The sequence below is a fragment of the Nematolebias whitei genome, chromosome 3 (genome assembly GCF_014905685.2).
Source record: "Nematolebias whitei isolate Nwh7 chromosome 3, NemWhi1, whole genome shotgun sequence".
NCBI lineage: Eukaryota > Metazoa > Chordata > Actinopteri > Cyprinodontiformes > Rivulidae > Nematolebias > Nematolebias whitei.
Window position 1 is genome coordinate 11541147 of NC_056500.1, and position 27004 is coordinate 11568150.

General features: G+C 38.8%; 1 protein-coding gene across 3 annotated transcripts; it reads left to right on the forward strand.

Moving 5' to 3' along the window:
* Positions 1-308: 308 nt before the first annotated feature.
* pde4ba (phosphodiesterase 4B, cAMP-specific a) lies at positions 309-19381 on the forward strand. 3 transcript variants are annotated; one of them, XM_037697998.1, is made up of 9 exons: positions 309-428; positions 12182-12275; positions 15132-15415; positions 15534-15698; positions 16204-16303; positions 16413-16567; positions 16686-16808; positions 17283-17465; positions 17573-19381. In XM_037697998.1, exons 1-9 carry the CDS (start codon positions 339-341, stop codon positions 17990-17992), a joined length of 1614 nt encoding a protein of 537 aa, XP_037553926.1. In that variant the 5' UTR covers positions 309-338; the 3' UTR covers positions 17993-19381. The 3 variants fall into 3 exon arrangements, with proteins under 3 accessions (XP_037553926.1, XP_037553927.1, XP_037553929.1); XM_037697999.1 differs by lacking the exon at positions 309-428 and adding an exon at positions 6578-6714; XM_037698001.1 differs by lacking the exon at positions 309-428 and adding an exon at positions 11269-11449.
* The last annotated feature ends 7623 nt before the right edge of the window (positions 19382-27004 follow it).

Sequence of the window (27004 nt, forward strand, 5' to 3'; positions counted from 1 at the left end):
TGATGAAAGGGGCGTTGGAGGAGATGTCCGCACGCATTTGCACAGAAAAAACTTTCACGTATGACGGACAGAGCAAGGTCAGGTCTGAGCTTTCCTCTACTCTGACAGCTGCGAGCCCCAGCAGCTCACCACAGCTACACCTCATGATGAAGGAGCGCTGCAGCTGCATGCCACCACTACAGCTTCACCCCCTACAGCAGCAGTCTCTGCAGAATGCTCCAGCAGGACCTCTGGGTGGATGTTGCCTGAAAGCTGCTAGCTTCATGTGCACCGTCTGTTCTGACAGTGTGTCTCTGTGTACCGGGTGTTTGACAGATGAGGCGTACCAGAAGCTGGCCATGGAGACAATGGAAGAGTTGGACTGGTGTTTGGACCAACTGGAGACCATCCAGACCTACAGGTCTGTCAGCGACATGGCCTCCAACAAGGTAAAGCCAAGAGGCCACACGTTTCTCTATGTTTATCTCTTTTGTATATTCTATTAAACAAGTGTGTTTTGACGGGCACGAGGTTGAATGTTTGATTTTATTTTATGTAAAGGAACTGCTCTTTGAGGGAGTGATAAATCTAAATAAGAACTGAAACTGAGAGGAGCATTAATCCTTCAACATAATAAACATGGTAACAGCCAAAACATCTCAAGATACTGTAGCTGAACTAAACATGACCCAAGCAAGGTCAGCATTTTTCTGTCAAGACTCAACCTGTTGAGCACAGAGAAGAGGAGGAATCAACTGGTCAGACACGACTACAGCTACCACTGGCTAATACGTAATAATTAAATGATACATTTACATTTAATTTAAGTGTATCATTTAATTTGGGGGTTGGTGGCACAGAGGTTCGAGAATATGGAACTGTGATCGGAAAGTCGCAGGTTCAACTTCCGGTATCGTCAACATGAAAATGTGGGTGGAAAAAGTGAAACACCCACATTTGCCTCCACCCTCATTTGCCCCACTTTAGGCCCCTGAGCAAGGCCCTTAACCCCCACCATTTGTTCCCAAAAACAGGTCTCTCTTGAAAATGGAGTTCTTGTGACACAATGAGACTACCTGTATAAATAAAGGGTTAAAAAAAATTATTAAATACATAATTAACTCATTTAATGTACAATTAAATTATTAAATACACAATTAATTAATTAAATGTCCTGTGAAATAAACATACCTTTTAAATTCTTTATTTCAAGATTTATTTACTTAAATTAGTCACATTCCACCCTCCAGTGTCATCATGAAATGATGTTAACTGTCAGCCTCACTCATCAAACTCAGTGGGCGGGACTAACGCTGATCATGTGAATCCATTGCTTTGGTCTGAAGTCAATTCAAACATGGAAGCTCCCTCCATGCATGACCTTAATTTTCTCTCTCGTGAACTGGTTAGAGATATTTTAAACTAAGCTAGGGATATATAAGCTGCGGTTCCTCCCCCAGAGTATGACACATAATCTTTGTTTATTCAATTTGTGCAAAGATAATGCACAACTACAAATTATTCAATTTGTGCAAAGATTTTATGTGATGTGATTTATTTCCTACCTATTTTTAAAAACATGCTCTTAGCCTTTTTGGTGAATTGATTATGATGCAGACCAATATTTGGCATTTAGGTTTTATATTTTTTACATTAAGATTAATGTTTCACTGATGAATACTGGAAGTTGATCTGAAATCCATTCAAATTAATGTTGTTAATGAGTGGCATCTTTAAATTGGAGTTTTAAAATCAAAATTACATTAAACACACGAGGATTCCTGAAATCATAAATCCTTTGTCATAAACATTGTTTATACAGATAACTATCCATCTTGTGCTGATTATACACTTTTTATAAATAGTTATCTAAGATTCTCACCTCAATAATTAAGAGTTGTCGCTAAGTTATTATGTTTTTCATTTATTGATGTTTATTTATAAAGTAAACAAATTCCAACAACTGAAAAATGTTGTTTAACAGGGAGTGACCTACATTGAATAACTTGAACCATATTGTGTTTTATGGCATTACATCACTAGAATTCACTCAAAAGTAGAAAAGTGACATTAAAATTAAAGTTTCACTTTCAGTTCACCCACAAAAATGTTTATTTCTAAGATTTGCTTCGATCTACTTCTGTTCAGTGGTTCATGCGTTCATGATACAAAGAGCCGTTACTGACGCTGTTTACAGTTTGAAGCCTCATGTGAGCACAGTACAGATGTTTGCTTATTATGTTGGTGAGCAGATGTTTTCTGGCCTTCTGTGCTGTTGTGGGCCACTGGGGAAATCCAATAATAAAAATGAAAAAACAAGCACATACATGTTTGTGGGAATTTTCTGGCTTATTAGTTGCTGGAAGCCTTTTGGATGTGATAAGATAAAATGCCAAAGAACCAAGAAAGAGCACGTAATTGTCCTTTAGTCGTACTTTTATTGATATTATGAGAACTTTCTGCAACTTTTAGCACTTTGTTTTGTTTGAGAAAGTGGAAACCGATGAAACACGTTGCATCCCTTTTGTTGTTCTCACAGCCTGCATTTGAAACTAGTTTTGGACTCAAAACCATTGATTTTGACATTTTTATTGTTAAAGTCAAAGAACAGATACCTGCTGGTTGAGCCGAGTTGGAGACTGAAAAGGTTTGTCATGTGAGCCAAGAGGAAAAGCCTATTTCTCATAAAAATGGACAACAGGATGTGAGAGATCCCACGGAGGGTCAAACACAATAAACTAGAGAGGAAGAGAGAACATTTGTGTGTGTCGGAGTGTGTGAGGGATCTTTGCAGACCGCCAGGCAGAGTGACTCTCTCTTCCTGTCTCCTTTCTCACCTCCTGCTCTCCATCCAGACGACAATAGGCATCCCATCATCATACCGTTGGTTGGTTAATGGTTGTGTTTGTTTATTCTATTGCTGTCGTCATCAGCACACACTTCCAGTGCTGGCAGTCAATGAGACCATTCTCACTTTAGACACACAAGTGATTAAATAACAAAATAGTATAGGCCAGAATTCAATGCTTCAGAATCAAAACTAGCTTTAGCTGAATGATTCAAGTACAATGGAGCTTTAGGGCCGTGCTAAGAATAAAAAAAAAAAAAATCAATGCCGTAAAATTACGAGAATAAAGTCGAATATAGTCTTAATATAACAAGAATAAAGTTGTATGAGACTTTTTTTTGTTCAGCTCTTGTTGATTTATTTAGTTTTTTTCCATGAATCTGATCCATGTCTGTCAATCAATCCAGTAGGCGTGTCAGCAAATGACCAATCCAAAGCTAAATGCTCCTTACCTGCAGAGCTGTTGCAGCCCATCAGAGCGTACCACCTTACTGTAAGCAGGTTCAAAGTCCTGATACTGATAATCTAATGATGTGCTAACAGATTAAATAAGTATGTCCTTATTTGTAAAACCAATACCAAAGTATAACTTAACTAGATGCTCAACATTCTTTATTTTACCACTGCTAAAATGCAGTAAATCCTGCTTTATCGTGTCGGAGTTTGAATACTATTACGACACATTTAGCTTCGGATTGGTCATTTGCTGACATGCCTACTGGATTGATTGACAGGTCATGGACCAGACTCGTGGAAAAAAAACACGAGAGCTGCAAAAAGTCTTGTACAACTTTGTTCTTGTAATATTAAGATGGTATTCAACATTATTCTCATAATTTTATGGCTTTAAAAAAAAAATTCTTAGCATGGCTCTAAAGCTCCGTCGTATTCAAGTACATTGTACAGAAAAGTTAATTAATGAATTGGTCTCAATCACGCTTTAGATTTGGTTTATCTAATGTGAGCTTTAATTTGTTAATCTTTTTTCACTTAGTTAGACGCATTTCCTCAAACTTCAAATATAAGTTTATAAGAGGAAGCTTCTGTTTTCTTCCTCACAGATCATAAGTTTGTGCTGCCCACATGGTCATAGTAACTCTCTGGAACGAGCTGAAAAGCTAAAAGTGGTCCACTGGACATTTTTTTATTTGTTAAATAAATTAAAAAAATATATATAAATGTTGGTCATTTGCATTACATGAGATATTCCTGGTCAACAGAGCAGCTTATCAGGTGGTACAGTGTGGTCTTTATGTACTGTATCAAACATCTGACTTTAACAAGTGAGTGAATGTGTCCTTACACACAAATCTGTGTAAGAAGCTCTCCACTAAACATGTTTGCGTCTCATGTATGAACTAATCACATCCTTGTGTGTTTGGGTGCACATGTGTACTAACAGTAGGTTAATATCACAGATCTCAGCTATAGCTGTCTGTTTTTACAATATACTTAAACATTACACAACTGCAGCCCCCTTGCTATGTGGGCTGCTGTAATCAACCTGGTTCTGCTGACAAAAATGGGCTAATCAGCAAAGGTGACCCTTGTGCATCTATTGTGTTGAGGATGGAAAAACCGTAACTCGAGCTGCAAACGGCAGAGTATGAAACTTGAGTAAGAGGGAAGTGAAATGAGAGGTTACTGCTGCACCTCCAAGGTGAAACACATGGGCTGCTCCTGCCCAAGACTCGCAGTACGTGACTGTCCTCTTCGTTATGCATGGCTGACGTACACGAGCCAAGGTCTGTTGTTTGTTGGGAAATTTTCCATTTTCAAGGCTGTAGACCCTCTGTTATGTAAAAAGGGTAAGAGTCAGGTTTAAAGGTGTCATGGCAGAAATAGTCATCAAACTGCAATGAACAGTTTTTTTGACAGAATAATCAACTTAGTTCCATCTTTAAAAATATTTAAATTAGCTGTGTTGAACAGAACAGGAGGATTTATATTATCACAGAAATATATTTTGGTTGAAAAGTCCTTTTTGATTTTAAGATTTGACTGGACTTTAAGAACCTCATAGTCACCAAGTGTATTATTGAGCCAAAAGAAAACTGTCATGCTTGTGCAAGTTTATACTAATGCTAGGGATGCACAATACTATCGGCATGGTATCGGTATCGGCCGATATTAGCGTTAAAGTTAAATCTCAGACGTCGGCCATTCCACCAAAATAACTCGCCGATATAAAAGACGCTGTTTTCGTATGACAACCCAGTGACAAGGATGCCTGCAGCGCAGCACAATGTGATGATATCACTCGCGCCTACCTGATCTGATCACAGCAGAGAGGAAGATTCAAAATGTCGGCAGTGTGGACGTTTTTTTTCATTGAGGATATTGGATTCCGAAGATTTTTGGACTACGTTGAGCCTCACTACATCGTCCCCAGTCAGAGAGATTTTTCTGACGTAGCCTTACTCGAGTTACAAACCGTCATTTCCAACTTAATTGAGAAGCTAATAGCCGATAGCACTTGGGTGAGTTTTACCACAGACATTTGGACGTCAAGTGTTAGCCCCGTTAGCATGATTGGTCTTACAGTACGTCACAATGGATAGACAAAAACGTTGAACTTAAAAAGGCTGACCTTCATGCACAAGAGTGCAGAGGATCCCACACTGCAGCTAGGAACCTGGAACAAGTCTTTACAAGTGAGACAGCATCGCAGGTGACTAATGGGCGGCTGTGGCTGAGTGGTTAGAGCAGTCGTCCTCCAATGCGAGAGTTGGGGGTTCAAATCCACCAGCAGTCACATGCTGAAGTGTCCCTGGGCAAGACACTGAACCCCTCATAGCCTCTGATGTGTGTCCCATCAGTGCATGAATGTGATCTAAAGCACTGATTAGTCTCATTAGAATGATTTGTTCAATTAGCTTTGTAGGGATCTAGTAGAGAGCTGTATGAATGGGTAAATGAGGCACAGATTGTGTTGTAAAGAGCTTTGAGTATCTTGAAATAAGATAGGAAGGCGCTATAAGTACAGTCCATTTACCATTTAATGCTAATAAATAACATTTAACACTTTTCGTTTAATAAAAGTTTGCTATGCATATTGTTATTGACTATATGTCACCAGCTCTTAAACTGTTACACAATTTTTGTAGCAAATAAGCCTAAATAAGAGGGTTATGTTCTGACAAAGGGTTAAAAATATCGGTATCGGTTATCGGCCAAATAAATTTGGGCATATCGGATATCGGCCAAAAATCCAATATTGTGCATCCCATAAAACTCTTTAAGTGGAGAGAGTTTATAAGGATTTAAAATCTAAACTGTCTGTCACAATGTGGTGGGTTTTAAACCTGAAAATGAATTGTGTGTTTAAGCTAAAACAAAAGTCAAACAGATTTACCACTAGAGTAAAATCGTCTGTCACCTCAAAGATTCAGACTTTCAAGGGAAACATGCTTGGCTTACTTATTCTAGGACCCAACTGTGTTCATTAATAATAATAATAAAAAAAATAATAATAATTCTAATTCTGATTGATCAGTGATATATTGACTGTATAAACAGTGGAGCTGTGACTGCCAGCTGCCAGAAAGTGAACAGCCAACTAGAGCAACAAAAAGGCAAGAGGCGGGTCTTCCCCCCAAGAGGGAGTGTGTGTGAGGCAGAGCTCGCTCAGCCACACACAAACACATCCAGTCATTGCACCACATTCACAGGGTGTGAGGTAAAACCTAGTCGGACCTCGCAGCCCAGAGACACTAAAGCTGTAGTTTCCCTGAGTCAAAGAGGCCACACTCAGTTCCTTCATGCTGTAGTCAGACAGACTCTTTACCCGACAGAAGCCCCTCTCACATCTGCATTCAGCAATAATGGGTGCCTGCTGCTTTGACAGAAAAGACAAGAAAATAGGGAAGCTTAATTTTTGGAAAAAGGTAAGTTTTTCTTGTATTTTATTCTGTTTGAGGTTGAGCAGTTCTTTCTTGTACAGAACTTCCTTCCTACTTTATGTGACGTTAACATTTTTATTTTTCAACGTGCACTAAATTTAGATTAGTTGTCTTGAACCTTTTTTTTTTTAATCAAAGAACTTTAAATGTATTTTATTACTGAGGAATAAGTGAAGCATTTCTTAGGAAATTGTCCTGGGGATCTTGGGCAGTTGTATAAAACTTTTGTTAAACTTCTAAAATGCCTCTAAGATTTTTCATTTTTAATGATTTGTTGATTTATCCTACTTTATGCACATTTTTACAAACATGGTTCTCTGCCCCCAGCAGCTCAGAATCTGTGTGCATCGTTTTAAATTATTGCAGCTGTATCGCAACAAATATAATTTCTTCACTTTTTAAGTGAATGAAAACTGGAGGATCTTTCTCTGTTTTATCCTGAAGGGATGACCGCTTGTTAAAACCTTTTAAAAGTTGTAAATTTTGTTTTAAAGCAATAAGAAGTGGTTGGCTTCCCACATAGTTTTAGTTTTTAATTACTTGCAGGTGACACTATTCAGGAAAACTCTTAAAGAAGAGCGCACGGAGCAAAATAGTTTGTTTGTTTCTCTTATCTGAAATAGTCCAGTGTTCTGGAGTTGTTTTTAATTAGCAACATTTCCAAGTATTTTTGAATATGTAAAATGAAGACAGGGTTGTTTTAACACCATAATAAAATCTGGAAGTTTTCCGAACATCTAAGGTCGGTTGCACAAAGTGGTTTGGACTTATGGTTTTAAGAATCTGTGCAAAAAAAGCTCAAGAGGTTTTCCTCTTTGAGAAGCTTTTTTGTGTACAATTATTTCTGTGTGGTATAAACCTTCACTTGATTTCTTCTTTTAAAGCAGCTCACACAGCTCGAGTACAGCTTTTAGCTCGCGAAGCGTTTTTCTCCATCCAAAAGAAAAAAAAAAGTACAAATCACAACTCTCTGGGGAAGCTTTGATCAATGGGAACACATTTATCAGTCTGCTTTGTGATTACTCCCTCCTTTATTCTGTGTCCTGCCCTGAAGCCTAATGTTTTTCAATACTTTGTAATCTTCAGTACAGGCTGAGACACACACATGCACTATTGCACAGACTCTAGTGTGAGTGTGAGTCACAGGAAGTGAGAGGTAGATGGGTTTTCTTTGAGATGTCTGTACCTGTAGTCGACGTACGCACAGTTCATACGTAAGACTGTTCCCTTGATCTATACAGAGTTTTGTCATTTCCAGTCCAACTTTACCAGTTTGCGTCACATCAAACTGAAGGGGCAAAACCCACAAGCCCTCGAAATCTGCTGATCATGAGGAAATTAATTAAAAACAAGGGAATGTACACATTGTTAGTTCTAACTTATTTGAATCTGGGTTGTTTAAAACACATGTTTAAGTTTTTTTGTTGGTTCTGTGTCCATTTTTAAACCACTTAAAGGCAAAATCATGTTTTTTTAGTTCATGGCCATAGATTCAACTTCTTTTTTTTCTTTTTTTTTTTTTTTATTCATATTTCACATTGATATAGAAAGTCAAATAATTACTCAATTTTGAATTTATGCTAGTTAAAACCTGTCAGAGATATTGCAAAAATATTCAGGCTAAAAATGTTATTAATGTAGTGGTTTTGTGCTGCAATTTTTTTTTTGACCACAGTAAAATTAGATTAATTTAAAGGACTTGGAATAAATTGTTTTTAACTTAAAATACTTTTTTTTTCCTAATCAAGCTGTCTGTAGATATTACGATAACCTGCACAAAGAATGCTCAATCCCTCTTTAAATGGCTGCTGGGTGAACGTAGAGCGCCCACTAGTGGCTCTGAGACACAATGTCAGTCTGGGAAATCAGGGAATTTCAAGGAATGCAGAAAGATCCCCAAGGCGAGTTTCCAGCTTGATTTATGCTTTTTAGACTGCCCTTTTCAGCAATAACCTGCAGTTAATAAAGTTAACCAATTAATTCCATTAAAAAAATTAAGCACAATTAAAGTTAAAATTTGAGTGTATTTTAAATACTTGTTCAAATGTATAAACAATCACCAGAAAAAGAGCGAGCGAGGGAACAGCCCAGTCAGATGGAGGACGAGCTTGGTCTCGTGTCAGCGGGAGACTCCGTGTCTGTCTGCCTGGCTGCCCCCACAGTGAGCTGCTCGATGGAATCACATCTAAACTGAGGAGCTCAGCTCTATGTTCACTCTCCCCCCCCACACACACACTCCACTCCCACCTCCCAACAGAAATGCCAAAGGCTCCATTCACCTCCTCTGCCACTGCAGCTCTCTGCTGAATCAAGCCAACCACTGTAAGCAGAACGAAACAAGTAGGAAGAGGAAATTTGGAGTTAAAAGCAAGGGGTAGAAACATCTTCTTTTGTCTTTTCCCTCCACATGGAGTCATCCTCCTCCATCTCACTCTGTCCTCACTCCAACTACATCCAATAACAAATGGCCAAGAAAATGCATAAAAAACAAGATCTGGTTTTAAATAATCTTCATGCTCTTAATGGTCAATTATTTCCACTGTCATCAGATAAAGACTTCCCCTCTGCTACTAAATGAATAAAAACGAACATAAATAAAACATGTCTGTGATATTTAAGCATCAGCTGTAGGTAACTGCACGTGTAGGTTGCGTTTTTGTGTACGTTTGTGTATACTGAGGCATTTCTGCAGCCTCTAGCAAAGTACAGCACACATTGCACAGCGACGTCCCCCACTGTTATTTCTGGTTTACTTATATATTATGCAGTAAGCTATTATATAAAGAGCTGCCTCCTTTATTTATTTTTTTTCAACCATCTACCTCCCTGCTTCTGGTTCTTTCCCTCAGTGGGAGGATGATCCGGAATTCTTTCAAGAAAGCTCTGATCTCCCACACAGCTTTCCCAGTTTCTACACCAGTACTGGACCTAGGGGTTCTCCTGGAACTTGTGTTAACGGTTTCCAGTGCACTGGTTCTGATGTGGCACAACTGGCTTAAAGACACAAGCGCACCTTGAAAGTGACCACTGATACTGATGTAGCAGCGCATTCTAGTCATGTGGTCCCTCTATGTTGCAGTCATAACACCACCTGCACCACAGCCCGCTGATTCTGTCTGTGGGGGGCGAACAGACAGATTGACAACTGTGATGGCAAGTGGTAGCCTGGAGAGGAATTTAGAACCAAGGATGGAGAGTGAGGGAGGGATGAAAGAGAAGGAGGCAACGTTTTTCTGATTTTCTTTTGGGAGGGGAGGTGTCAGTTCAAGTGGATGCATCAGTGGATGCAAGCAGAGGCGATATGTGTGGTGTGTCCTCGTGACAGCTCAGCAGCTCTACCACATGCCTGCTTGAGAAGACAAAAAGGGAAAACTCTCCTCTGCTTCCCTTAGCTTTTTTTTTTTTTTGCTACCCAATACTGTTGCCATGACGTTTGGGTGTTCTCCTAATTGGCATATACACACTCACAGATTTCCCTTAAACTAAGAGCGCAATTATTTTTTGTCACCTTTTCTGACCATCTTCACCACTCCGCCTGTTAAAAATAGCTACCCGCAGACACCCTGTCGGCATCCAATATTATTATGGGATGCAGATAATGAACAGGCTGATGAGTACTCTGCAATGGCTGCCACACTTGGTTGTCAGGAGACAACAGAAGACACAAAAGAGGGAGTGGAGCAGCAGCGGGTGATAATAGAGATAATGGCGATTAAAAATACAGCCGATGTACGCTCACATTCTTCAAAACGTGCCGTTCTCAGCCCTTATTGTTTTACTGTAGAGGGGAGGAGTTGGTTTCCAGCTCAGTGACATTCCCTCACAATGGCTGGCTGTATATCAATGACTTAAAGAGGGAATTACAGGGTCTGAAATTAAGGAACACTGAAATTATCTGAAGGCTTCTTATTTTAAATCAATGAAAAACACTGCTTCAAAACAGCATATACTGTTTATATATATATATATATATATATATATATATATATATATATATAAATCCTAACCCATACACACATTGTCACTAAACCTTAATTAAGGCTTCGTTCTCCCCATTTTTGTCTAATTGGGATTTAAGTGGAGTGTGTTGCTAGGGCTGACAGGATGTAGCAAATAAATAAATATTGAGGGATAGAAAAGGGGGAAAACATGAGGAGAAAGAGAAAGGCGGGGGCGTGAGCCTTACAGCAGTGAAAGCAACGAAGTGAGACAAATTCAGTGGAGGAACCCCCCCTCCAGTCAGATGAGCATCGCTGCCTCACTCCCTCCTTTGTCCTCCTCCTCCTGTCTCCAATGCTGTGTTTTTCCCCTCCTCCCATTCCTGCTTCCTCTCCATTATTCATCAGTGCACTGAGAGTCCCCATCACGGCTCCAGCTGCCACTCCAGCCGAGCCCGCTGGATCGTCTAGCCTGGTTACAGAGCCGAAATTTTCACTCTTACATCAATCCATCCATCGGCAAGCATGGAGCCTTGCAGCTGGCTCTTTTCTGCAGCTAATGGGGGGAGTGAGCCATCATAAAGCTGCTCTCTTTACTGCCAAGAAGAATATTTTGAGAGAAGAAAAGAGGGGATTTTTTTGGCGCTGAAAGAATCCTTTTGTCTTCCTCTATTTTTTTCCTCGACTGGATTACCGTTCTGGCTTTGTGTAGGAACGAGACAAAAGAGTCCAAAATGCCTGAAGCCAACTACCTGCTGTCGGTGTCTTGGGGTTACATTAAGGTGTGTGGCGTTTATCTACATAGCTGGTCTGGACTACTCATCCCATTTTCTGATTGTGCTGTGTTGCATTATTTTTAATGAAAGAAATATTGATTTCTTTAAGGACCATAAAATATGTTTTTTTAAGCTGTGCAAGCTGAAGTGAACCCAAAAATATTTCCTCGTGCAGTTAAATATGACAGAATGTTGTTTTGAGGCTCAGGCTCCATCTTGAGCCCGCTGCAGAGCAGTATGTCTGTTTCTATGTGTTGTGAAGTGTATGCTTGTGCACGCAGCGTGCACGTCTGTCGTAAACATCTGCTGCTGCAGTGCCTGGGTTTCCGTGGGATGTCAAATGCATCTGAATATCCAGCTGGCTTTCACAAGTTGAAATTGTTCCAACTGCATGAAAAGACAAAGGCAGACATTCCTGAACACTGATGCGAGCTCATCTGCCAGAGAGTCCAATAAAAATTTGATTGTGTTTAATAAATCTTAAAATTAGTTCCTGTGAAGAAGTTAAGGGGTTTTAAAAGCTGATGGTTTCTCACTGGTAAAGAATCTTGAATTGCAGCATAATAAATCAACAAAGGGGAAAATACATCCCTCACTGATTGTACTCAGTAACTATAACATTCTTCACCTGATGATTAAAGTTGGATTTTTATGGCATCTTGTGCAAAATCTATCTCAGGTTTCCCCCGAAGTTGAAAATGACGACATATGTCTTTCTTCTTCTCTTCTCTCCTGCAGTTTAAGCGAATGTTGAATCGGGAACTGACGCACCTATCTGAGATGAGTCGGTCTGGGAATCAGGTTTCCGAATTCATATCCAACACCTTCCTAGGTAAATAAACATCTTGTGTACATGTTTTCACAAATCACACAGGTTGCCCCTAATGATCCTGATTACCCACAACTTCAATTTTGATTTGTCCAATCACAAAGAAGCTGCCTTCTGGTTGCTATCTGAGTTTGAGATTTCTCTTAAGGTTTGCCGCAATATCTTTCACAGGATGATAATCTGTGGAAGTTGCTCTGGCTGCATGGCTTTCCTGTGGGGGCGTACCATTAAAATAAAACTGCGCCATGAATTTCTTACCGAGATGATTTACAAAATTATTTTAAATGTTTTGACCAATAAATTTACCATAGGATTATCACAGTGCTAATCCACACTTATAATTGGTATAAAAAATAAACTAGCAATGTTTAAAAAAAAAAAAGTTAGTATGTGAGTTTGTTGTAGTAAATGTACAAAGTCGGTACAAATATGTAATGAGATGCTCAGGACCAGTCAGGAAAATCATTTGAAGAGACTTTAATATAAAAGAAAAATGCATAATGAATTCCAGACCAACAAGCGAGGGAGGGAACTGACTGCAGAAAGAGGAGGAGAAAAAAAAAACACCTACAGAGGAACCCCCTTCGCTGGCAGGGTGATAAGTTGGCAGATTGAATGACTCATCCCCATCTTCATGCATCTCTGTCAGCAGGGACACCTGTCCCGTTTCCTCTCCCTCCCCCGCTAACCGACCCAAAAAAACAGGTGACTTTTGCTTCAGTAAAGAAAAAGGATTACCCCATTGGTGACAAAAAAGTAAAAAAACAATAATAAAAATCAAAGTACATAGTAACTAAAATGAAGGGGTGGGGATAAAGCAGCACAGCTGGCCTGGTCTGACCACAGATGACCAGCAGAACTGGGGGGTGACATTTTCATGTAACACTACAATAAATCATTGCCAGTTCTGTGTAGACCATCTGATTTACTTGTATACATTTCTTCTTTTGAAAACAGTGCTCAGTGAACTAACTACGTTTCCGAGATAAATTATCATTTTATTCCGAAACTTCTGGCTTTTTTTTTTTTTTTTTCAAAAACAACAGGCCCACTATTCAAGTATGTTCCTGTTCTTGGCCATTGCCATCCAATCCCCATCTGTGCCTCTTCTAATGAAAAACACGTTGAAGGGTGAAAATAAATTAGATGGTACTGAAACATGCAGGGAACAACAAAAAATGAAATAGTTTTCTCTTCTCTTTGCATTTACTGCTTATCTTGAGAAATATTATGCAATATATAACCATGGCATTTATTCAGACAACATACCAAACTACTAATCTACTTTACACTAAAAGCATTCTGCGCCTTTAGATTTGAATAATATGTAGGACATTCAATTCATTTTGAGTAAATTTTATAAATTAAGCCAATAAAAGTTAGTTCACTGATTGAATAAAAGGGTCCCACATACTAATGCTACACACAAGTGTTAATGTTCTTCAGTTGTCATATACTGGAGGGTGATTTCTTGTTTATCCCATTGTTTTCCACAAAACACATATGAGAGAACTTTTTTTTTTAAACCAGAGAACAGAACAGAAAAGAAAGATGTGAAAAAAGGCAGCGACAACAGTGCATGAGAGTAAAAGTGATTAGTTCAATTATAGCTAGTAATTGAATAACCCTCTACAAGGGAGGGCAGATGGGTCAGCGAGGAGCTGAGGAGAGGTTTGGTGATGTTTCAGCTCACATGCAGAAAGACAGACTTTGTAGAATTTATAGAAGCCGTTATAAGCTAAAAGCAGCCATGAGTGATTTAAATGTAATAAAATAGTCCCTCGTTTATTGTGGGGGATCTGTACCCTGAAGCCCCACAACAAGTGGAAAAAGTAGGAATAGTAGTACAATTAGTAAGTAGTAGTTTATTTTAGTATTTATATATGTGTTAAACCTTTTCCACACTCTTGCAATATTCTAAACGATGTTCCTAAACTCTAAAACGCTCTAAAAGAGCACAGAATGTCATGATTTCAGCTCCCCTGCCTCCGCTGCACTCAGCCACCTGCAAGCGTTCTTGGCCACGCCCACTTCTCCGCTCTGCACGGAGAACAGCTGATCAGCTGCAGCAGGAAGTTTATCCTGCAGTATGGGCTGCACAAAGCTCAATAATTTAAAATAATTTATTTTAAATAAAAATTCCATGCCGAGCGTGCGGCTCATCCATCAGTCACTGGTGTCACTGGTCACTGGTGTCCATATCCAGCAGTGACCGTGCAAGAGGTGGGGGACACCCTGGACAGGTCTCAGTCCATCACAGGGACACGGAGACAAACAACCATTCAGTCTTTCGCTCACACCTAGAGACAATTTAGAGTTACCAATCAGTCTAACATGCATGTTTTTGGTCTGTGGGAGGAAACCAGAGTACCCAGAGAAAACCCACACATGCACGGAGAGAACATACAAACTCCACCTAAATAAACCCCCAGCCGGGATTTGATCCGGTGACCTTCTCGCTGAGCGGCAGCAGCTCTACAAACTGCGCCACCGTGCAGTCTATACAAAATATATTAAACAATTTTATTTTGTTTAGAATCTAAATCAAATGTTGATGAATAAACTTTTTTTTTAAAGAAATCTACATAATGAATTGAAAGAAGAGCAAATAGTGCACCAGCTGACTGAATTTGAGATTTTGAAGCAAGAAGGAAACAAACCCCATGAGCTCAGAGGATGTTTAAAAAAGGAACGTGTTAACTGAACAAGTGAGAATTAGATTCCAGAGAATTTTTTTTTATTTTTCTTTAAACAGCCGACACAGGCGACCTGTAGTTTAATATGAAAAACAATAACACTCAGACCAATGAATACACACTTTGATGTGTTTTTTTTTTTTTACATTCTGTCTTTGCGCAGACAAACAGAATGACGTGGAGATCCCGTCGCCAACATCCAAAACGAGAGAGAAGAAGAAACAGCAGAAGCAGCAGCTGATGACGCAGATCAGTGGAGTGAAGAAGGTTTCTCACGGGCCCTCGCTCTCCAACAGCAGCATCTCTCGCTTTGGAGTCAAGACTGGTAAAGAGGAGCTGCTGTCCAAGGAGCTGGACGACCTGAACAAGTGGGGTCTAAATATCTTCAGCGTGTCGGAATACTCCAACAGTCGACCTCTCACCTGCATCATGTACGCCATTTTTCAGGTATGGATTATTCTACGTTTTGAATTACTTGGCATGAACAGGGGACAACAGGCATGTGTTTCGATTATGTAATAAAGTTCTCTGAACAGTAGCCCATAAACATTTATCCTATTTTTAGGAGAGAGACCTTTTGAAGACATTTAAGATTCCTGCTGATACGTTTGTGGCTTACATGATGACACTGGAAGATCACTACCATTCAGATGTGGCCTATCATAACAGCCTGCATGCTGCTGATGTTGCTCAGTCGACACACATCCTTCTCTCCACTCCTGCTCTAGATGTAAGTCCATCTTTAAAACTCTTTGTCTCAGTTGCACTCAGTATGATTGGATTTAATTGGAATTAATTGATTTTTATTTTCTGGTGAATGACCTTTTGCCCCTTCTTTACTTGCACAAGTTTTCTAAAATAATTTTACCTACTTTGTTAAACATACTTTACTGTTTGTATAACTTAAGGGCTGCTCTGGTCTTTGGAACATGGAGAACTCTAGGTTCTCCATCTGTTTGCTTCAGCCATATACATACAGCCCCGACAGTCATATTCCTTATAGATCGATTAAACAACAAACTCTTGGGCAGTTTAGCCTTTTATGTTTTTTTTTTCTTTGTTTTATATAACAGAAAAGTGGCAAAATTTGAAAGCAAAATTTATATATTAAAAGCCTTCTTCATTCATGCTGTTTTTATTGCCCCTATAATCAATCTGAGTTGAAGAGACTTGTAACTTACTTGGTTCAGCCTTTTTGATGTTAAATAATGTAATATTCTTTCCTGTCTTCACAGGCGGTCTTCACAGACCTTGAGGTCCTAGCCGCCATCTTTGCTGCAGCTATCCATGATGTTGATCATCCCGGAGTTTCAAACCAATTCTTAATCAATACCAGTAAGTTTTAAAAATGGTCCATTTAAATATATATATTCTACTTAAATTATAAAAAAAAAACCATGGAAACATTTGATAACAATAAAATGCCTTTTTATCCATGGTGCAGACTCTGAGCTGGCCCTGATGTACAATGATGAGTCCGTACTGGAGAACCATCATTTGGCTGTAGGCTTCAAGCTGCTACAGGAAGACAACTGTGATATCTTCCAAAACCTCACAAAGAAGCAGAGACAGTCCCTGCGCAAGATGGTCATTGACATGGTAAATTATTTGGAATGATCGTTTTACCCTTTGTTTTTAACCAAACAAATTATAATTATTATAAAAAGGGTTTACGTTAGATTCCTATTCACATTTTTTAATTTATTTTTTTATGCAGGTTTTGGCGACGGACATGTCCAAACACATGAGTCTGCTAGCTGACCTGAAGACTATGGTTGAGACCAAGAAGGTGACAAGCTCTGGAGTATTGCTGCTGGACAATTACACTGACAGGATACAGGTATGTGCTGCACCTAAAAGTGGAAATAAATACTTTCTTTGTGTTGCATGCCTTAAATGTTTATGAATGAACAGCTCAGCATTATAATTTTGAACCAGTAGGTTCCTTTCCTTTTTATTCTGTTACAATAATGTGGAAAAAGTATATTTCTTTTTTTGTGACTTAAGTTAATCTCACTTTAGTGTATGATTTCAGATTTTATTGCATCCCTAAAGACTAGATATTGTCTGAATTTATTGTAATTTCTACAAAAATCAAAATCAGTCTTCAAACAAAAAATATATTCTACAAGTACCTTATTTTTCAGACTATATTGCGCTCTTAAAATCCTTTAATTTTCTTAAAAATCGACAGTGAGCTTTATAATCCGGTGCGCCTTATGTATGAAAACAGACCCGTTCATTGATATTGCACCTTACAGTCCGAACAATATGGTATGTCTTTTACTAAACTGCAACTATTCACCATTTCTAGGTGCTGCGTAACATGGTGCACTGTGCTGATCTGAGTAATCCCACAAAGTCCTTGGAGTTGTATCGTCAGTGGACTGACAGGATAATGGAGGAGTTTTTCCACCAGGGAGACCGAGAGAGGGAGAGGGGGATGGAGATTAGCCCCATGTGTGATAAACACACAGCGTCGGTAGAGAAGAGTCAGGTATGTAATGAAAATGAATAGTGGCTGTAGTCTAGGAGAAATTTAGCTGCTTTATGTGTAAAAACATGCAAAAATAAACGAACTCAACACGTATTCTTCTCTTTCAGGTGGGCTTTATAGACTACATTGTTCATCCTTTGTGGGAAACTTGGGCAGATCTGGTCCACCCTGATGCCCAGGACATTCTGGACACTTTAGAGGACAACAGGAACTGGTACCAGAGCATGATTCCCCAGAGTCCCTCTCCTCCCTTCTATGAACAGGGCACTCACGGACACAGTGGAGGTACAGGAATACAGGGAGGAGGGGAAAAGTTTCAATTTGACGTGGCTTTGGAGGAGGAAGACTTGGAAGGAATGGATAAAGATGGGGAAGAGGACGAAGAGTTTGAGGAGGAAGAGGACGATCTTGGAAATTCCCATTCTCCTCCCCTGGACTACTTGGACAGTCAGATGCCTGAGGACGGTGCCATGATTGAGTCGGCAATAGAGATTGTGACGCACGAGGCGTCACCCACAGACACATAAGGCTTCCATCATCGAGCTCACGCGGTGATTTGAAAGGCTTTTTTTGGGGAAAAGAGGGAGTATCCTCTTGCAGCTGGGCTTTTTAATAAGCCCACAGAGGTGAGGGCTTTCGTTTGGCCCGCGCTGGGGCATCTTGCACTTGGGTTGTTGAAGCCAGACAGAGGCGGACGATTTTTGGAGAGATGGCTTCAGAGTTCTCAGGAATTAGTTACTGCGAACAATCTAGGCTCAATAAAGAAGAGTGGAACTTGAAAAAATTCAGCCAGTTTGGGAAACTACTTCTTTTCTGGACTGGTATTAAATGGACACTGACACTACTGAGAGAAGTTTTGTATCGTAAGACTCTTTGTTTGGTTGTATTTTATTTTAAGATACGTGTTCTAGAAGTAGCATAGAATAAGATCTACTGATGGAGACACATTTGTATAGCGAGAGAAAAGTGTTTACTTTTTTCTGTACCATTTGTCAAAGAACTTTTGTGTGCCTTTTTACAACTGTCTTTATAATAGTTTTTTTTTATTTATTAAACACTTTAGTGTCAAAAAGAAAAGAAAAGAACTTTTGTATGTCAAAGAAATAAGTCTTCCATGTATTGGGCAATAGAGAAATCCAAGCAAACATCAACTCAAATGTCTACAGTAAATGGGGAAAATATACTCATTACTTATCTTTTGTTTTTTGTTTTCAATCTGAGCACAAGTTTTTTTTTTTCCTTACATGCAGAATTTAAACATGCATTCACTTATAAATCGTGTTACATCTTTCATTAGTTGCTTTATTTATCAGACATCAGCCAGTCAAGGAATAAATGTCAAGATCAAACCTAAACATCTTTATGTAAATCCTTTTATTTTATTACTACTTTACTTCGTGTTTGGCTGCAAACCATAAAACTTTCCTTCAATTTCACTTGAAAAATTGGATGAAATGCACCATTTTCAGGAGCACAAAGTTCTAGGTTTTCAGCTTCTCATCAAGCACTTCCTACCACCTTCGTAAGTTAGGATGTAAATTGGATTTGTTCGCTAACTTTTCAGTTATTTGGGGTATTTACATGATTTACAAACCCCTCTTGGTTTTACTGACATGACCTCAAAACAATCAGGCCAGCTATTTCTCCCTCAAAATCCCTCAAGTGCTGTTTCTGCTCATTGACGTCAATTGAATTTTTTTCCTGCCCCCTTGATGCTTAAGGTTTCCAGGACATTTGGGTTATTAGGAATTTTCACTGGCAGGACTGCTGGATCCAGCGTGGCAGACTGTAATGTTATAAATGGTAAAGAAAGTATAAATATTTCCGTTTCAATTTTTAACAGTACCCCACCAGCATCCAAAATGGCGTCTCTGTTTCCTTAATAATTCAAAGGAGGATGGCTTGAAAAATGGTTTGCAGACCTCTCGGTTCCGTTTGATATATTTGGGAGGTGCGCTAGTTGCATCATGTTTCTCCACTTTCAAATAGGTTTACTTTAAGGTACTTTTCATAAAGCATGCCTAAGTTGCAGCATGTATGTTTGTATGGGAATGTGTCTCCATTTGTTCGTGTGGATCATGCCTTACCCCACCACTTCACACCTTTGTCTCTGCCGTTTGAGCTCAAGTTGGTCCTTTTGCTGTTTATAACAGTACGTATTTATTCTATACGCTAGGCTTGTAAATAAGATATACTGGTTCAGTGTAAAATCTATTTTAATTTATATGCACTTGCATTACCTGGAAGTGGTGGTGTCTAACGTGTAGAAGACTCTGGAAAGGAGCCTTTTTTATTTTTTATTTTTTACAAATGTATTATATTGTTTTTATATATATATATATAAGTACACATAAATACGTATATATTCGCACAATGTTTTGAGTGCCCAGCAGAGCAGCAGCTATAGGCCTGTTGTTGTCACATAAAAACCTTGTAACTCGAACTTTATTTTTACATGGTAAAATAATTATAGTTAAAAAAAAACATCTTTGAAGGTATTATTATAATGCACAACCCTTAAACCAAAAATGCTGCCACACTGATTTTCTATCACTTTCAGCTTATTTATATTTTTTAAATAGAATTCTATATAAGACTTATACGTTTCTTTTTGACCAAATGAATTCATTACAAGGTTTTTGTCTGACATCAGCAGTTTGGTAACCCAGAGGACGCTAAACCGCATAAGCATACATACAGGTTAGCTAAGGAATGTTAAAGCATAGTTATTGATCGGTTCAAAATACACACTTAGCCTAATTTTGTCAGTGGCTCGTCTTAACACAATCTTCTCCATCTAGCATTTGATTACAGGTTGCTAAAATAATTATGACTGAAAAACACAAAGTGATTGTCACCGTTTTACACTTAAATGCACTTCATGTACAAGTAGGGGACAGTCTTTTGTAGCATGCTACAATATACCTAGCACTGATGTGAATTATACCAAGTCAACAACAAATCATGATCTTATGTAACTGACTGTGTGAATTCTTCTGACCAAATTCATTAGCAGTTTTGAAATTCAAATATGTCAGTATTACTGTTCTCTATGTTCAAAGCTTTTCTGGTCCTTGTGTTCTATTGGTTAGCCAGGTTTAGCACTATCTGCATGATGACTTTTTTTTTATTGTTGATATGTTAAAGTCCACCAGTTGTTGCAGGTGGGTTTTTAATGTTTCACACAATGTATGGTATAATATTGTATATTGTGTTCAAAAATAGATCTGAAATACTTTTTCTATGAAGTGATTAAAAGTGAAGCATGAATATATTTCTGTGTCAATGTAATTCTGTTGCTACAGGTGCCCTACTACAAAATCTATATGGTGCAACAACAACAACAAAAAAGATATTAAATCCAAACAAACTTTAAAAAAAATGTAAACACTGTCTGGACAAAGATTGTGTCTCTCACTAAACAATATGTAAGAGCATCAGTGATTTTTATAAACCACTCGCTCTTTCAGTCATGCAAACAGCAACTAATGATTGTAGTAATGCTTGGTTTAGGCATGTCGTGAATACACCATATTTTAATAAACGTGATAAAATGCCAGCATAAGACAAACGTTAGTCATAAATAAACTAAAATCAGTGGAAACTAGTCTGAACTGAAATATTAAGCTCAAATTTCAAAATAGTGCTTTCATTATATGCAAATAAAAACATTCCATGATCTGTAACGTGACTATAAATCACTGATGCTGTCGTGTTTTTCAGCGTCAGAGGTCCAGCTCTAGTGTGGGGAGATGGGAACACAGTGTGACACAGACTCAACACATCCCACACAGTCTGACAGCGGTCCTGATGTGACATACGGCTGTCTGTCTCTCTCTCACACTTAATGGTAAAGTTTGCGTGCACTTTGCACACATGGCACACACACACACAAAATGACAGATGGCTGTGATATTGCTAAAATCACCATAGAGATATTTGTAAGATGTTGTACAGACGGACAAATAGACATGCATTAACATACAAATGACCTTGAAGTTAGAAATTAAAAAAAAAAAAGATTTTACAAAACGATCGTCTTTTCAACTATTTAAAATATAAAAATGAAAAAAAAAAACAATTTTTTTCTTAAGCCCTTGAACTGAGCATTTAGTTGAGAAATACCACTTGCATGCAGGTGCTGCATATTTATTTATTTTTGTACTTGCTAATTAATGCCACAAATATTAATAATAAAATTTGGAAAAAGATGCCTAAATTGGCCAATTAGTTGACCTATCCTTAATAAGAACAATGCAGCATGTTCTAACCATAACATTGCCTCTATAAAATACTCCGTTCTGAAAAATTCATGATTGTGTGATTATTTTCCAAAATTTTAAACAAACAAACAAAAAAATAATCCCTGTAATGCTACTTTAACTGGTGATGTGTGACTTAGCCGTGCTGCTGATTATCCATGCTGCTGATCTCTCACCTTTAAGCTGTTTTATCCATACCCATCTGCTCACTACAGACTCATGTTCGGGCTGCTGTTTAATATACAGTGTTATTTTACATTACAGCAGTCCCTCGTTTATTGCACAGGATCCGTAACCTGAAGCCCCATGATAAGTGAAAAACCATGAAGTAGGAATAGTAGTACAAGTAGTAAGTAGTAGTTTATTTTGTTATTTAAATATATATATATATATATATATATATATATATATATATATATATATAAAGGCATTTTAAACCCTTCCCACACTCTTGCAATATTCTAAACAATGTTTCTAAACTAAACGCTCTAAAATAGCACAGAATGTCACAATTTCAGCTTCCTGCATCCTCTGCTCTTTGCCACCTGCATGCACTCTTGGCCACGCCCACTGCTTCGCTCTGCATGGAGAACAGCTGATCAGCTGCAGCAGGAAGTTTATGCTGCAGCAGTAAGGGCTGCACAAAGCTGCAGGAGGAAGCTTGTTTTATGCAGATCTGAGCTGCACAAATGTGCAGCAGGTGTTAAATAATTCAAAATAATTTATTTTAAATAAAAATTCCATACAGATTGTGCAGCTCATCTATCAATCAGCCAGTTGTGTGTCATGGCAAATCTTGTTTTGAAAAACCGCGATAGAGCGAGTCAGTGATAAACAAACTGCAAGTAGCGAGGGACTACTTTGTTAGTGTTCAGCATATATCTTAGATCATACTGTTTCTTTTTATATTTTATATTTTTGCCATTTTTGCGTGTAACTGGGACCTTGAGTACACAAATTCATTCAATCTCTTGTACCACATGTGATGTGAATGACAATAAACTTTACTTGAACTGATAAACCCCTTATCTAAGCTATTTCCATAGCAAGGTGAACTTTTGAACAATGAAAGTTTACATTGGTAGTCATTGCTAAATCTTAATACAAGAAGGTAATAGCCTACTGATAAAGGTCAACTTTAGCTCAGTTTCACAATGATCTGCAACAACAGTCTAAAATTTTCTTTTATACAAGCTCTGCCCCTGCGTTGAGAGTTAAAAGTATATCCTCCATGACCTTGATTTCCTTTGAGGTACCTTCTATCCATCTATAACAGTTTTATTTTAAAGTACAACTTAATTCCTTGAATTGTCCTGAGCAGACCTCTCCTGTAAGGATGTCCAATGACCCATCTTTTTCCCACTGCCACTGATTTACTTTGTCATTTCACATTGAGGAACACTCTCATGGCCTTACCTCTGGCATAACCTAGTAAAAGTTACAAATCTAATTTGCTGTAAACTACTTGTGTACAAATGGGATACGAAGCCTTTCAAGCAATTCCTTCACAAAGCACAAAAGGTCCACGGGGATTAGAGTCATCTAGAAAAGCTAAAAACAGACTAACTCCCCAACAGTCTACGTAAATGACACCACGTAACGTTTCCCTGAAGTGGCACAAAAAGATGAGACGATTTCAGCCGAAAATAGGAAATAACTGGGTTGGAAGATGAGCTATTGGCTCAAGGCTTGAAAATTCCCTAATGCATCTTCAACTTGTGAATGAAAAACAAAAAAAAAAACAGAATGGAAAAAGGTGGCATTAAAGCAGGGGCGTATAGTGCACCAAATCAAATGGTCCAGTTGATAAAATCAAATGTGAACTTTTCTTCAAACCATAGACCCATTTACAAAAAGGGGAGTGGTGGTAGTTAGAGAAGACAAGCTTGTGACGGGGAGTTTGTGGGGTTAAAATCCCCAGACCAGCATAAAAACAAATATATAATAATAATAATAAATTGGGTGTAGTAAGTGAAGCCGTTATATCTGCCACTACCTTCATTTACCCAATTCTGGGCCCTTGAGCAAGGCCCTTAACCCCCCAGCTGCTCCCCGAGCACCTAGATGGCAGCTCTCTGATTCACATGTGCTTATATTTGGGGAAAAAAGCAGAGAATTAATTTCCTCTAGAACTATTTCAATTCAGTTCATTTAAATAGCACCAAGTCACAACAGAAGTCATCTAAGGGCACTGAACAAATACATTCATATCCATAAAAAATTCAGTTAGTAACATTATTTATCTATGGTATATGGTATGGTATATGGTATAAAAGTGTATTAATTTAAAAAAATACAAAACAATTCCATAACAATATAAAAATATACAAGAGATTTAAAATGAAAGGCAGCAGAAGAAGAAAAAATCTTATTATATCTGCCCCTTTTTTCAAACAATTAGTTTAATCACAGGGCAGCACGGTGGCGCAACTGGTAGAGCTGCTGCCTCTCAGCAAGCAGGTCCTTGGTTCAAACCCCGGTCCAGGGGCCCTCTGGGTGGAGTTTGCATGTTCTCTCCGTGCATGCGTGGGTTTTCTCCGGGTACTCCGGTTTCCTCCCACAGACCAAAAACATGCATGTTAGGCTAATTGGTAACTCTAAATTGTCCCTAGGTGTGAGTGGGAGAGTGAATGGTTGTTTGTCTCGTTTGTCTCTATGTGGCCCTGTGATGGACTTGCGACCCATCCAGGGTGTACCCCACCCCTCGCACAGTGATTGCTGGACATGGGCACAAGCGACCCCCGTGACCCAAAATGGAATAAGCGGGTAAAAGGTAATGGATGGATGGATGGATAGTTCAATCACAATAATTTTCAAGTCATCTATATATATATATATATATATATATATATAGAGTAGGGTAGCCAGCAGATTGTGTTGAGTCTTTATTTCATCACAGTCTCCCAGCCTGAACAAGCACAATGGCAACAGTGGAAAGGAAAAACTCCCTTTTAATAGGAAGAAACCTCCAGCAGAACCAGGCTCAGGAAAAACAGCCATCAGCTTCAACCAGCTGGGTTTGAGAGGACAGGAAGGAAAAATGGACACAGAATGGCAGGTCCAGGATGGATGGGTCCCTCACTAGAAGGAAAGACAAAAATAACAACAAAACCATGTTAAGATAGAAATAATTACAAATACAAACTGTTCATTTGTAATATTTTGTAACTATTCATTTGATGAAATAAGATCAATTTGTCCTAGTGATCTAAGCCCATAGTAGCATAGGATAGGTCAGGAAACCAAGCAAATTCTAACTATAGGATTTATTTAAAAGGAAAGACTTAAGCCTAATCTTAAAACTGGACAATGTGTCGGCCTCATGGACAGAAACAGGAAGTTGGTTTCAGATTAAAGGAGCCTGATAACCGAAGGCTCTGCCTCCCATTCTGCTTTCGGAAACTCTAGGAACCACAAGTAAACCTGCAGTTTGAGAACAAAGTGCTCTATTAGGAAAATATGGAACAATAAGCTCTGTAATATAAGTAAGTTGGAGCTAGGTTGTTGAGAGCTTTGTATGTTGGAATATTTTGAATTCTATTCTGAATAAAATATGTATATAAAATGTATTTTCACCTCTAATCTCACCTCAACACCTACAACAGAAGCAGACTTGAAATGGGCAACCATATCTATCCTGACCACCTGGGGTGAGAGGAAAGGAAAATAACCCAAATAGCAGGGAATCTGTACAAAACAGCATTTTGAATCATGAGTTTTCATAAATTGTAACATTCAAATTAAGACACTAAAAGTTAGGTGGAGGACATACTTTGTTTAAATTAATGCCATTATTATAATTATTATTATTATTACTATTATTATTACTATTATTTAATAGTTTTAAAGGCAAATGTAACTGAATCTAAAGTAACTACATGGTTCAAGGTGCTTAGGCAGAAAGATTATGGTTTCAAACTGGATGTTCCACAAGATCTACAGAGCTTGGTCCTAATGGAAAAGTGCACAGCTTTCATACTGATAAAAAACGTTTAGATGAATCAAACTGTGCACGCATGTTTCTGTGAACTTTTAGTTTGAAACAGAGTGATCGTCAGACACTGCCCTTGGACATCCCTCCATTTAAATATGTCCTGCATGTGCGATGCTCCTCTCTGCACAATCAAAAGTTACGTGAAGATGCAGAAGAATGAGGAATTTCACGGAACGTCAGCGAAACGCTCCAAAATAACGAAGTGAGGCGTAAAAATGTGTTTGGCACACAGTCCTCTGGCATTTCCGTCATGCACAAAGAGGAGTGATGGGGTGTGAAGTTACGCTTGTTAGAGCAGAGCAAGGTTAAACGGTCAGACAAATGTGGGAGTACAGTGAAGGATGGCTGCCCATCGCTACTCATCCAGTAATGTTGGACACCATTTGCATGAATTACATGCTGCTATTGTAAATTAATGAACCAGCAGTTCACTTCTGAGGCATTCCGTTTTTAACCCGTGTGTTAAAAACATAGTCACAGTACAGACAGAAACACTCGGGAGGATGGTACATTTTAGATGTTTATTTAATAATTAGTTGATTGAAGAAACAAAAAAAAAGTTGCTGCACGTTGACAGTGAGTTTCAGCCAAGGTGTAGCAGAATCTGATTAATCTGAGCATCATAAAGAAGAGGTCGTCCTTTAAGGCTGGAATGGCACGGTTCAGAAATGATTGTAAAATTAGCCCTCTGTGTGGAGCAGAGCTGCTATGTAGGGTGTACGGGGGAGTAGATGATGGAGGTTAAGGGCCTAGTTCAAGGGCCCAGAGTGGGGCGAATGAGGGTGGAGGCAGGTGTGGGTGTTTCACCTTTCCCACCCACATTTGGAGTTGAACCGGCTGTTATGATTGCGGGTGTACCCAGACGAAAGACCAGAATTGAATAGAGACCAGGACTCAGATAATCGTTTACAGTGTTTATTTACAGAAGTGTGGTTAATAAAGACGTCAATGTGAAGGAACGGGAACACCTGGGGAGAGAGCGGGAAATTAAAAGGGCTTTTGTTAGGTGAGAACTTGTCTTGTTGAATTATTCTTACGGTGGGTAGCAGGAAACGGAATGAGAAGGTTTTTGGTCCAGATGATCTCGAGTGGCACAAGGTGAAAACAAGTAGACAAGGCAAGTGGTGGAAGGCATACAGCAGCTGTAGAGAGGCAGGAGGAGTCAAAGCTCATAGGGGACTCAAGCAGGGCAGGTAAACAGCAAGATCCAAACTCTGAGGAAGCGCAGAGAAGAACACAATATTAGTTTCTACTAATATCAGAGATAAACTGGCCAGAACACA

Coding starts and splice junctions, on each gene's coding strand:
- pde4ba (XM_037697998.1), top strand. CDS start 339: ATGGAGACAATGGAAGAGTTGGACTGGTGTTTGGACCAACTGGAGACC. Junction 16,568..16,685: donor GCAAGATGGTCATTGACATG/GTAAATTATTTG, acceptor TTTTTTATGCAG/GTTTTGGCGACGGACATGTC. Junction 16,809..17,282: donor ATTACACTGACAGGATACAG/GTATGTGCTGCA, acceptor CACCATTTCTAG/GTGCTGCGTAACATGGTGCA.